Source organism: Chroicocephalus ridibundus, chromosome Z (genome assembly GCF_963924245.1).
Source record: "Chroicocephalus ridibundus chromosome Z, bChrRid1.1, whole genome shotgun sequence".
Taxonomy (NCBI): domain Eukaryota; kingdom Metazoa; phylum Chordata; class Aves; order Charadriiformes; family Laridae; genus Chroicocephalus; species Chroicocephalus ridibundus.
In genome coordinates this window covers 36085168-36098934 of record NC_086316.1, presented here as the reverse complement: position 1 = coordinate 36098934, position 13767 = coordinate 36085168, and the positions used below count along the sequence as shown (strand labels likewise).

General features: G+C 41.1%; 1 protein-coding gene across 2 annotated transcripts in view; it reads right to left on the bottom strand.

The window, feature by feature from the left end:
• Positions 1-1060: 1060 nt before the first annotated feature.
• ROR2 (receptor tyrosine kinase like orphan receptor 2) overlaps positions 1061-13767 on the bottom strand; it is a 158939-nt gene continuing 146232 nt past the window's right edge. For both annotated transcript variants that reach the window (XM_063320935.1, XM_063320936.1), the window contains exons 5-9: positions 13637-13764; positions 9945-10259; positions 8217-8462; positions 6348-6550; positions 1061-4119 (exon numbers count right to left, since the gene is read on the bottom strand). In XM_063320935.1, coding sequence (XP_063177005.1) covers positions 2677-4119; positions 6348-6550; positions 8217-8462; positions 9945-10259; positions 13637-13764 — 2335 coding nt within the window. In that variant the 3' untranslated portion in view covers positions 1061-2676. The remainder of the gene's footprint in view (positions 4120-6347; positions 6551-8216; positions 8463-9944; positions 10260-13636; positions 13765-13767) is intronic.

The window sequence follows — 13767 nt, the reverse complement described above, 5'->3', positions numbered from 1 at the left end:
GCCTTGCTTCCAAATCTTGAGGAAAGGAGATCCTGACTCTGGCTGGGTCTTTGCAGCAGACATCATGGGGCAGGGAGTAGCCTGGGGAGTTGCAGAGCAAGAAGTTACTACCAATACATATGACTTAGATTAGCCACTAATGTGTGGGTAGTGGTGCAGAGGTGGCCACCTGAGCCGCAGATGAGGTGTTTGCACGCTGTCACGGCTCTGACTGTTGCAGCTCAGGGAAGTGCATCCATATCAACTGATGGGAGAAAGCCCCTCTGTGGTACTGTGTGCATCACCAAGCCTGGCCTAGAGAATTGCATACTGCAATACTCTACCATCATTTTGAGAGCACATACACATCTTAGTGGGGATGGGAAAGTCAGTACAGGAGCCTGTCCTATTTTTTCTGACTATAGCTATTTATAGGCTGGAATTTATGAGGCTTGAAGAAGGGAATTAGGAGTTTCCCAAACTGCACACAAAGCACACAAAGTTGTAATGCTCTTTGACTGTTAGAAATGGGCTGAACTTCAGACAGTGCTGTACAGACACTTCCATTGACTGCCACTTATGAGTGTATTGTATCTCTTCTCTCACTGATGCATGTGGTATAACTGGACTACTTACTCTCCATTTTTCAGGCAGTAAGTTAGCAAAGGAAGTCAGTGTAGTTGATTAATGAAGTTCATTAATCTGAGAACATGAAACCTAGAAGAGACAAAGAACTTAAAGTAAATAAACTTCACATTTTTTTTATTTATTTATCCTTTATTTAGTAATAGCACCCAAAGCTGCATTATATTAACACAAGTAATAAAGCTTTCATATTTTATTCCTACCAGTGCATTTCCAAATCCAGGTGAAATGCTGGAAATAAGTAATGCTGCCATACCATGAACACAGGGTGTAGATCACAATGATACACAACTTACAAGTGAATCCCAAAATAATAAAATAAAAAGTTGTAGTTTAGGTAAGAAACCTGTAACATAAGGAACTGTGGCCATTTCTATTTCCACAAAGTACCATAACAAAACAGCAGCTGTAGGAACTATAAAGATAACATACTTAATCATATTTTTTGCATCACTTTATTGAATAGTCCATGTTGGATGTACAACTTATAGCTATAGTGTGTGTTGACTACAATGCTACAATGAGAATGTGTATTGCTTGTATTACAGAAAGGGTCATGAAATGTATGGACCTGTCTGCATGTTTAACAAAATGAAACAGCAATACAATAAAACTGCACCACGTGTGAATATTGTAAATGGTTAAGTTATGAAGGGATTCATTCAAAAATCCAAATACTTCAATGAAAAAAGGTATATAAAATGTAGTAAAATATAAATTACATTTAAGGGTCTGTACATGATTCATCCTGCAAATAGAAGCACAAAACCAGCACTTTGTACAGTATTGGTTATTTTGGTCTTCTAAAGTTCAAAGGTTCATTTTCACTAAAGAGGCAGGAAAAAACATGGTTTCACATGCAATCCAGCAGTAATTGCAGTAAATCAAGTAAGTCTATAACCCCGCACAAACCCCAACACTTTTACAATGTAGGAACATATATGTGGAGCCCTTTTCTATACTTGATAACCAATATGCAATTAAATTTGGATTGTTAAGTTAGTGCACACCTACAATATCCCCTACAATATCCCCATTTTTGGTTAACAGTGTATTAAGGCTGCTTGCTGCTGAAAATATGCAGCAGAGAAGGAATACTTTCATCCACAAATGCAGTCAGATGATCTCATCTGGAAGCTTCTGTCACAGTCATTCATTGGGAATGATGAAAGCAAGCCATCCTCTCTCCTCTCATGTTATTCCACAGGATGTTGTGGATGCTATAAGTTTATGTGGGTTCAAAATCATTTGGATAAATTCATGGTAGAAAATTCCATCGAGGGCTATTAAACAGAAAAAAGTTCCACTTCTGGCTTGGGAAGTCCCAAAGCCACAAATTGCTGGAGGCTGGGGAAATACCCTGGGGAAATTCTACAAGGGAAATTGCCCTTGCAGTCTCCCCTGGGCAGACATTATTGATGGCCTTTCGAGACATGCTACTGGGCTGGACAGAACCATGGTCTGACTCAGCACAGCCAATTTTATGTTCATTTTCCCTACTTTTCTGGTTACCGTAATAGAAACACGGATCAGTATTCTCAACTTGTTATTTTTTTCAGACTCAGAAAGAAAACACCAATCTTGTGTCCATTATCAAAGAGATAAATACTATAAACTAAGCTGTCCGTCATATCCAGGGCACTTCTTTATGCTCAGAGCAATCCTGCAACCATAGTTGGATTCCTTTTTGTGTTACTGGTTTAAGCATAATTCACTAACATTACACTCACATATCATGATATACATGATGTGCAATGCTACTCTGCAATACGTTGCACAGCAACAGTACATAACTGAAAAGCAGCTTCCCTCAAGAACTGTAGGACAGTAAAAAAGATTAAACCCAACAATTCTATACCATCATATTTGCAAAATCTGATGGTTGCAATGGTCAATAAACCCAGTATATCATTACTGCTGCACTTTACATGGGTGTAGGTGTTTTAGCTTTGTTTCTTTTAGTTAGATCAAAATCATTGCCGTTAAGCCTAAAGATCTACAGTCTCCATGCATGGAAGTGATGTGAAATTCTTAGTAATGAGGCCAAATTCCTTAGGCTTCTGATTGAATTTCTGCTTCGTCCATCTGAAGTGTGTCATTATCACCCAGCAATTCTGTTTCAGGCACGGAGCCCTCCTCTTCCTCCTCCTCCTGGACGGGATTCTGGGCAATGTCTTCTGTTCCATTGTGTGTGTCATCTGTGCCCTCTGAGAGCAGAGCAGCCCTGTCAGCCACCGATGCATTGGAAGGTGCTGTTGTTACATAGCCTGTGCTGGTGGATCCACTCCCGCTGTGGTGGGAGCCTGGTTTGGGAATGATCTGGGGAGGCATTTGCTGAGGAGCCATTTGCATTGGAATTTGGACAGGGTAAAAATTTGGCAAGTAAGCACCATAGGCAGGCATTGGCTGGTAACCATTGACTGGAATGTAGAGCTGAGGAGGTGGGACCATTGGTCTCATCTGCCCTTTCATTTGTATGAACTGTGGTTGAGGGAAAGCTGGAGTTTTCTGCTTTGGTCCAATGTACCTGGCATTGCTGACGTTGCTAACAGGGCTTGTGCTGAGAGAACTTGTTTGCGTGGTGTTGCTTGCCCCAGAAGTTTGCGCTGAGCTGTTGTAATTAGAAAGGTTTCCCCATGTTCTTAGTCTGTTGTGTATATCTTTAAATCTTGGTCTTCTGTTGGGAAATTCATTCCAACACTCCAACATCAAAGTGTATATCCATGTGGGGCAGTCGTCAGGACATGGCAAAACCTGTCGGTTCCTGATCATCTCGATGACATCCTGGTTAGAATAACCACAGTAAGGCTGCAGGCCATAGCTGAAAACTTCCCACAACACAACTCCATATGACCATATATCCGAATCAATAGAAAACTTGCCATACATAATAGCCTCAGGGGACATCCACCGGATAGGAAGAAGGGAATTTCCCATCAGTTTGTAGTAATCAGCAGCGTAAACTTCCCTGAAAAGGCCTAAATCAGATATTTTCACATTCAGTTTATCAAAAACCAGTATATTTCTAGTGGCCAAGTCCTTGTGGACAACATGGTGGCTTGAAAGATATTCCATTCCCGCAGCTATCTGAGTCACGATGTGGAAAAAGTCTGCTGGTTCCAGAGTGGATTTTACTGTCTTGTCATCGTCAGTGCTCCCAACGTCTGAATGTGGAGATCTCATCACCAAGAACTCATGGAGGTCACTGTGGGAACAATAACTAAAAATCATGCTTATGGGTTGTTCCTTCGTCACTATTCCCAGCAAACAAACAATGTTTGGGTGCTGTAATCGTGACCTCATCATTGCCTCATGTTTGAATTCTTCCCGAAGAGCCAGTTCTGCTTTGTCTTTGAGTGTCTTGATAGCAACAGCCTGTGTCTGTTCACCTGGTGCTGTACCAAAAAGATGCCCCTTGTAGACTTTGCCAAACCTCTCCTCTCCTAGTTCCTCCATAAACCGTACAGTGGACAGATTGATTTCTTTAAGTTTAGCCTGAAATTAAGTAAAGAAAATAAGTCAATAAAAAGTCCCAATGTTTTGTAAACAACAGAGTTTCTTATGAAAGAAAAGTTCCCAGTGGTTAAGTGCTCCAAATGGAAGATAAATTGGGCCAAAATTACTTCTCAGCTTTTTGTGTATTCACATCAGCATATTGATTTTACAGTTAACCTTGAAATGAGTTATACTATTATCAGAAGTGTAAATTGAATTATGCTGCAAGATGATGAGTATAATTATTTTTTCAAAGGAGCAACCATATTTCCTGCAAGCTAAATGAATAATCAGTTCAGAGTAAATCTGGCAAATGATGATGTCTGTAAACTGCAGCTGCACTTGCCCTACAGATCTGCCCAGAGGTGCCCACTGGACATGCGTCAGAAAAGCTGTGGGCACTGGCTGAGGAGGTGGCAGTCTTGGGGTGAACTGAAACATGCCTTCCATCAGAAGATGGAAAAAAAACCTCTCTCTTTCAGTTCTACAGTGGCAGATATGCCCTTTCTCCTCCATTGCAGTACAGGAACAGCCCCCACTGAAAAACCTCGTGCTAGCTTTGATGAAGAGGCGGGTAGAAGAGGAGCAGAAGGGAGAAGGAATTTCTCTCTGGTACATGAAGGAATAGGTGGCAAAGCCAAGAGGGAGAAATCCCCAGAGCCTCCCTCCTGCAGCTGGTAGGGAGAGCAAGGGAGTTTGTGATGGTGATCTAATGGGTTCGTCCTGACCAGCATGGGCTGGAGGAGCCCCCAGCCAAGACAGATGCAGCTGGCAGAACTTCACACATAGCGCACTGGAGCAGGAGGGAGCAGGGCAGGCTGGAAAGAGGATTTAACAGGTGATTTGGGAGCAAGCTCTGATTTTGGTGGCCAACAGACTATGGACTGGACCAGACAGTTTCCTGCTGTTAAAAAAGTTTCTTTGCCCTAGATTTCCCATAGCAGAGTCTCAGGCAATAATCCAATAATCAAAAGAAAAAAATAATAATTTATTTGAGTGGTAGAGCAGCAACGACAGCCTGGTCTGGGTGCCTCTGGAAGAGGACACAGAACCAAGAAATTGCTGGGCAATTATACCCTGACAATCCATGCATCTGCCCCTCATGTGTTCTTCATTCATGCCCCCAGGTAATTTGTGGTCTGAGGTCTTCTTATTCCTTATCGGATTCTTTCTCTGTCTCTGTTAACTGTTCTTATCTTGGCAAGTTGCATCCTCCTCTGACAGTAGCTTCCTTATCTCCTGGCTTGTACCAGTCTTAGGGCCTTCTTTTATGTAACTAAGTAGAAGTTTAAAACAAGTTGAACTTACCTAGTTCAAGGTGAAGTTCACAGTTTGCGGCCTAAGGTTTCAGCAATTTTAGCTACGTACGCTGAATGAGTTCTATATAAGTAGTACACCAAAGCAGCCTAGCACTAAATGATTAACTCTAAGTGATTAATTTTATTTAAACTGAACCATTAATATTCCCTGTTCTTTTACACAGTCCAGACTCAGCCATTCAACCTCCCCCTTATCACACAATTTGTTACAGTTGGTAATATCCCAGAAATATTCTACAGCTTCCTGAACAGATGTTGCCAATTGTTCCAAATAGAGCATTGTTTTTTAGAGCTTGCATCTTGTAAATGCTGTGATTAAAAATTCAACATTAGCTCTGAACAAGATTTTAGTGTGGAGATCAGTTAGTTGACCCAGAAAATAGCATGCAGGAGCTGAGGTCTGTAGACAGAAGTTCAAAGCCATTTTCACTTCACCATCCTTTGTGATACACAGCCTTAGAAATTTGTTGCACCCTGGCTCAGCTCCCTGCTCGGTGGTGGTTCAGAATACCAGCAGACTGAGCCGACAGATTAGACAAGAAGCCCCACTGTGCATGCTGCTTTAAACAAGCGAACTGGCCACATCATTACCAGGAAAGAAAAAGAGCTGCAGGCTGAAGACTGGATCAGAAGTAACATTTCCAGTCACTGGGACTGCAGGCAGAATGAGGACTGACAGGTAAAGGCAAATGTCATAAAGTACTTTGTCCTGGAAGCTGTTGCCCAAGGCTAGTATTTCTCGATACAGCTAGGGAGTGCAAGACCTAATTTTCACTGAAGTAGATGGCCAGCACAGTATGAAAATTAGGTCCCTTACAACATGGCTCAATTTGAACACCAACAAGCTGAGACTCTGAAACTCATGACACTTTGGAAATATGTGACCTAAGCAAACTCTGGAAAAAATACCTGTTTATGTTGATTAATGAGTGGCATTTCCATGTCCTGGCTGGGAGATGCCATCAGCTGGCGGCGCTGTGGTGTAGCAGCAGAGGCCTTCTGCTTGTTTCGGCACATGCAGACCAGAAAGAAAAGGCAGGCGATAACCAGAGGGATGGCTATGCTGGGAACCAGGATATACAGGATTCCCATTTTACTGTTGTCACGTGGACCTGTCAGGCACAAAAATGTTCATTGTTTACAATAAGTATTTTTAATGCAGTCAATAGAAAAGCAAAAAACCCCAAACATCCAAAACCAGTATGATTATTGATACTATATTTTAAACAAAAAGTGAACTCCTACAGCTTGAAAGTAGAAGTCACGTAACTGTCTCCCCCTTCTTCATAATTTTCCATTAAATATTTCAAAGAAGTTTGAATGGACAAAGCAACTAGTGGTATGAACAAAACTAGGAGCCCCATATTTAATGTGTTGACTATAACAGTATGTGGTTTATTTCACTTTATTTTTGAGGCTTCTTGTTGTGGGAACTGTGGAACATAGACCTGAGTATCATTGCATTATCTTGTTCAGGGGATAAAAACCAAATGAGTAGTCTTTTTATCACAGTATATAAAGCAATGTGATAAACCACAGCACAGCATTGCCATCTGGCCTTCTCGCCCAACTTCAGCCATTTCATCAGCGCTTTGTCCACCTTTTACTTCCCCTGGTACTACTTCTGCCCAGAATAAAATAAATCTAATTTCTCACTGGCAGAGATATTGTTTGTTTTGTACTTAATAGAATTAAAGTGTTTTTACGTTACAGTGAGACAGACATGAAAAAGCCATCAAAACACTTAATAAGACTGCTCTGGAAACCTCCAAAAAGTCTATTTTCTTTATACTTAGAGACCCTAGGAAAGCATAGTGATGTCCAAAATGTTCATTGGAACTGCCTGGGATGTTTTCTGCAATCCGCGGTTTTGCTATTTGCAGCTACTGCTTTCACCACAACCACATCCCAGTGTTATCTTTATACCATGTTACGTGCAATGTAGAAATTTATTATAAATGTCAAATCATGTTACTGTAAAAAAGTGAAGTAACTAAGAAATGTCATATCAATTTTGAGTGCTGTTAAATACCCAGGCAATCGGTAACAAAACCACTTTTATGACTTCTATGATACATCTGTTGTTGCAGGAAACATGCTTTTCTTCCTAATGAAGCACAGTATTAAGTTGCTTTGTTGCGCCCAAAGACTGTTACCACTATACCAGCTCTAGAGTGCAGGCTGTACTAAGGCAGGGAAGTGCGTGGGACAGTATTAAGCCGTGAGAGCAGTGCTTTTTATTTTTGCTATCAGTTGTGTGGTTCAGAGCTGCTAGCAGATAGTGTAGGACTTTTATGATATGATCATGTGTTTTATGACATCTCTGCTTCTGCACTTCACGTGGTTTCCTTCCGATCAAGCATGGTGCTGTATCTCCCTCTACAGGATCTGAAAATCCTTGCTGCCTGCAAGGTGCCATACAGGTCAAACACAATATACCATTGAGGAGTGTGAGCAAACCAAACGCGTATAGGTGATAAGTACGTCAAGTCTGGCATTTGACAAGTTAGAATACAAACTGCAGCAGTATCGTTAATTATTATCTCAGCTTAAGCACCCAATACATAATAAAAAACTGTCACAGTATCCCAGTTACACTCTCTGATTTCCAGAAAATATTAAATGCCTACAACACAAAACAAGGGTGCCATATTACAGCAAGTGAAACATTTAAAAGCATAACCCTCTTAAGTGAATTGTACTTGTAAAAATAGGGAACATTCAAAATTGCACAGGATTCAGGATGGTAGTAGGGGAAAAAAGAAAGAGAATACATACTACAGGAAGGTATGTCACACAGTTCCATGCGTACGTTTTTATTCTTTGTAAAACACCAGGGCCCATCCATCTGACCTCCAGGATTTCGGCAATATGCATGTCCTCCACCTAGCTCTGGGAACTGTGTGCTTGTCAGATCATGGCTGTGGGGACTCTGAGAGTCCCAGAGTTGGCAAGTGTGGCCAGACTTGGTAACACTGACCGTCCCTCTGTAGTCTGCTCCAGAACCATTGTAGCACTGATGATCTGCAACGTAGGGTTTGACAAAACATTGCAAATAAGAAAACAATCAAGGGCCTACAAGACCAAAAGGGTGAAAGTGCATAGACTATGTATGCAAAAAGTACTTGAATTTAGGTACTTCAGGATTTAAATGAAAGCTGTGGGTTTTGAAATAACAGTTCTGCAAGTATCTGTACTCTTACACCCAGTTATTTCTGGATTCTGCCCTAGAGTATCTCAGCTCTATGGCTATACACACCAGTATTTGGTAACTCTGAATGAAAGTTGATATTAAGGAGTTGGGGTTGTTCAGCCTGGAGAAGAGAAGGCTCTGGGGAGACCTTAGAGTCCCTTCCAGTCCCTAAAGGGGCTACAGGAAAGCTGGGGAGGGAGTCTTGATCCGGGAGCGGAGCAACAGGACAAGGGCTGATGGTTTTAAACTGGAAGAGGGTAGATTTAGATTAGATATGGGGAAGAAATTCTTTCCTGTGAGTGTGGTGAGACACCAGAACAGGTTGCCAAGAGAAGCTGTGGCTGCCCCATCCCTGGAGGTGTTCAAGGCCAGGCTGGATGAGGCTTTGAGCAGCCTGGTCTAGTGAGAGGTGTCCCTGCCCATGGCAGGGGGGTTGGAACTAGATGATCTTTAAGGTCGCTTCCAACCTAAATGTTTCTATGATTCTCTGATTCTATGACCCTGCTCCTAACTGTGGGTTCAGGCAATGGATATTCAGAATAGTCTTGTCACAGTTTGAACTTTAAACATCTCTTGGACCTTTCTTGTAACGTTCATTGTAGGGGGTGGTGATTAATTGCTAGGAAACAGAGTAGGCAGAAAAATTGTCAGCACATAATTACTGAACAACAGAACAGCCCTTCTACTCATGGGATGCAAATATAAATTCACAGAAGTGAGATCAGTGTTTTCACCCATCCTATATGGGTGAAGAAAGACAATTACACTCCATGCTCAATTTACAGGAGTGGAGTTCCTTATAGAAAGAATGAACATTAAATGTTTAATGTCTGAACAGTTTTTTCCAGTGAAGCTTCCACAGCCTATTTGAGGTTTATTGATAGGTAAACAGAACTCACAAATAGCTGTATGGGGGGACTCATCCAGAAAGGCAAGGACTGAGCCAGAGGTGGGGGCAGGCATGTGGGAAGGGAAGCCTGCAACGCATTGCTGCCCCTCGCAAATCTGAGTCAGATTGGTTGTGTGCAGAGAGTTTTGTAGCCCAGAATGGTTGATATAACCTTTTCAGTACTAAGCAGCATCCTTTAAACTTCCTTGCCATCCTAACTATACCCTAAAACAGTGCAAGGTTATGGTCAGTATTAACATGATCAAAAGTAGTAGCATCCGGTATAGCACTATATATCTATATATCTCTATATCTCAGTACTTTCTTTACATAAAAGAATGACTGATAAAATACTGTCTCTCAGACCAAACCTGAGGAGGTAACGAACCCTACTTTTTCCCAGCGATGACACACCCAGACTTACATCGGCTGAGTCTCTCCACGGGGATCCCAATCCTTATGCAGTTGGCAGCTTCCAAGGTGTCAGGTCGTGGGAGATCCTCACACTTAGGCAACTGTAGCTGCATCAAGATGAGGGGGTTTGACCTAGCGATGTTGTATTCCTGCCTACAGAGATCGTTCTCCAGAACTTCACATTCATCCCGGCACAGCTCCCGTGGCTTAGGCGTCCGAGAGCGCTCATCACACAAGGGAAACACAAAGTGGCAGAAGGATGGTATAGCAAACTGTGAGCACTGATCAGACAAATGCGTAGAAGTGCCAATCATGGTAAATGCAGCTAGAAAGGAACAAAAGTACTGCCTTAAGTATTAATTAAAAAAAAAAAACATGAGAAACAACAAAATTTCCACGTCATTTGCCTTTTATAACTTTCATATTTTCTTGAGGGTCTGAAAGCCTACTGAGCAGCAGGGAAATGAGGCAATTTCTGCTGTAAAGGAGAGCTAACAAATGCATAAACAAACCCACCATCCATCTCCCTCTGATGTCTGCATAGAGCTTGTAGTACCTTAGTTCTTAGCAAGTTACCCAAGTGACTAGCATTGAGCAAACTGTCAGCACTTGCCTAATTTTAACTTGAAAGAATACAGAGTAAAAGCAAGATACACCTGCCAGCATGTTGACATGTATTTCCAATGTTCCTAATTAGGTAAAATCTGAATGAGGAACACCTAGATTCTTCCTCCTGTAGACATTTTGATCAATAAACAAGGCAAGTGTTTTTCAAGTCTTGAAAGGCAAAAGGAAGTGTGCCATTGGTATATGAGGAGACATTGCTATTAATAGACATGAGAAGACTAACAGGCAGCAGTTTTGGCAAAAATGAATGTAATCAATCTCATCATACTGATCACATTAAGATGAAAGTCATAATGGATTAGGAACTTAATCCTGCCCTTCAGCATCTACACACTAACATATATCTGAGATTTTTTTTGCACATTGCAAAGAAAAGACAAATGTGCATATGCAGCATCTATCTGGGGATGAATGAAGCTTTAAATGCAGAAACATTCACTCCCACACTAGAAAGCATCATCTGTGAACGAGGTTTGCTAGACTGCACATTCCACCAACACACACTATTAAAAGAGAGGAAATGAGCAGTTCAAGTCATTCAGCAGTCTATTTACAACATACAAATTAATTCTTTCCATCTTGTCCAGCTCTCTTCTTTCAACCATCTACTTCCTGCTGCCACCTGCTATCAGAGAGTCTCCTGTCTCTTCCTAAACACGACACGTGCAACGAGCAGCCCCAACTCCAGCCTTTTGTACTGTTTACACCTTTGCTTGTTTTAATACAGGGATATTAACACAGGAATATAACTGCTTGTCAGTCATGTAGGGAACACTGCATGCAAGGATGGTATCAGGCCTCAAATGACAGCTGTGACACATGCTTGTCCTGAAGACTAACAGGGAAAAAATAAACCGGGAGGGGGGAAGCAGGCACTGTTGGCTATTTGAAATACCACACTAATTTTTGTGAAGGCATGACAGAATTTAGATAAGCATGAGTGAAGAGTGCACAATTCACAATCATGTCCTTATTTTGATGAGGGCTGCAAAAGCTGGAAGGATGGTGCGATGGCATCTAAGGGGTTTATTTTTTTAGTTATTAAACAGATATAAAACAGCACAACAAAGACATTGCTAGCCACACACACCCAGAGGTCAGGGGTCAGGTCTGTGCACTCTTTATTGTTGGCTTTCCAGTCTTTCAAGTCATGTCTCAAGTTTTTCTCCAGAAACGTCCTTCTTTTTTTTTAATAGAAGGCTACAATTCTCACCTTACCATGTGGCCAGGACCAAACAGCACCAGGGGCCATTGAGACAAAAAGAATGTCGTCAGCACGGCAGGGAAATGAAAATCCAGAGTGAAAATTCCCCATAGATGTCGCCTGAAACCTTATTAAATTTTCTTGGTGTCAGGCGGCAGGTGTCACTGTTTCCTACGCACAGCCTCCCCTTAATGCCCTACGGCTCTGGGCACAAGGGCCTTTCACCAAAAACGGCACTTAGAAAGTACGGGCAAAAGCATAAGCAAAATCTCAGCAGCAGTTATACAGCACATTTATTTTTTATTATCTAACACGTTACTGCAATTTCAAAAATACCCTGTCATTTGGACAGAGAACACCCAGTCTTGCAATACTTGTTTTATGTATAAGAAGACTTGTAAGAACAAAGTAAATTGTGAAATCCTCAGGATTATTTTGCATAAAGCATTTAGTATGTCCTTCAGATGTATATAGTTTGAAAATGCCATTTTATTGATGGATTACCATTACTGCCTAGCTAGGCACTAGGTAGCTCTAAGTGGTGGTTCACAGAGTTTTCCTGAAAAAGAACAGTTCCATCAGAAATTCTCTTAAATTCTAGGACAGACAGTACCAGCCCCCAGCCTCCAAAAATCTAACTGATAATCAGTAGTATTAGGGACCCAGGAGCCAGATCCATCTATGTCCATGTGGTATGTTCCAGAAACAAGTGTAAATTGATCAATAAACATTTTGTGGAATATATCACAGGTTTTCTTGGAGTTTTGTGTTTTGTTTTGCTTTTCTGTTTTGTTTTGGTTTTTGTTTTTTTGGTTGTTTTTAAAGGACATTATGAACCTGATTCATGGAGTTACAAATTTAATCGTTTCAAATAGCTGAACATTTCTGTATTGCTGAAAAACATCCAAACAGGATAGAGATTATGCTGTAGAAAAAAATTTCATCAATAGTATGTATTAATTAATGACATAATGGTAACAGAGGCTGGAATTACAACAGAGTACAGGAGAAAGAGGGAGGAGAATGAGTTGCAATAGCACAAGGAAAGGTCAGCACCTGGATTTTACCAGTCCAGGAATCTGATCACCATCTCAAGAACAGAAAAAAACGTGACCTGGATTTCAGGCTTGACAATTAGGGGCTGACAAGTGAAGTCAAACTAGGTATTTTGGCAACTAGGTATGTTAAAATGGCAAATTCAATTAGTTAACCATATATGGCCAGACACAAATAAGCTCCTACTGGACTGAGTTAATTGCTCATATATTATGAGAAACAGTTTGATCTATTTCATGGATTCATTTGCTTGCTCTTCTTCTGTACATCAGAGTCACAGCTGCTAATGTCAGCTAACGGAGGTCCAGTGAAGAAAACCCATGTTGATGTACAGCATCAGCAGGGGCAGAGGGCAGAGCACAGAAAGGTTGAATCTTTTTTTTTTTTTTTTTTTTTCCAATGTGAAATCCAGACTCTGATAGGATTATACAGAAGGACAGGAAATCCAAGGGAAGGCCACCATATATTTTTCAAGAAAATCAAAACCCAGTGATTTTATATTACATCACAAATTGAGTTTTTAAAAAATCTTCCATTTGAATCCATCACAAAAAAGCTCCAGTATAAACTACGAGCTGTTAAAAAGTCCATGCTCTGACATTTTAGTTAAAGACATGAAAAAAGCTTCTACGCATGAGAGCAGTAATTCATCTTCCTTGCTCCAAATTTTGCTAACTGCATAGGTGGGAAACTGGCTTACCTTCTCTAAACCTTAGTATAAGGATAAAACTGAAAAAGATGCTAGCACTATTTATACCTAAACTGGATACTTTCATGGATGTTTTTTGCCCTGCTACAGAGATATATAAGCTTACCAGTAATTCGGTTTTCAATTTCCCCTTGCATCTGGAGGGAGTCCACATAAATGGTCCTGTTTCCAATGATTCGTGCACATGCAATTCCCCTGTATGGCTGACAGAACCCATCTTCATGGTAATCTTCTCTG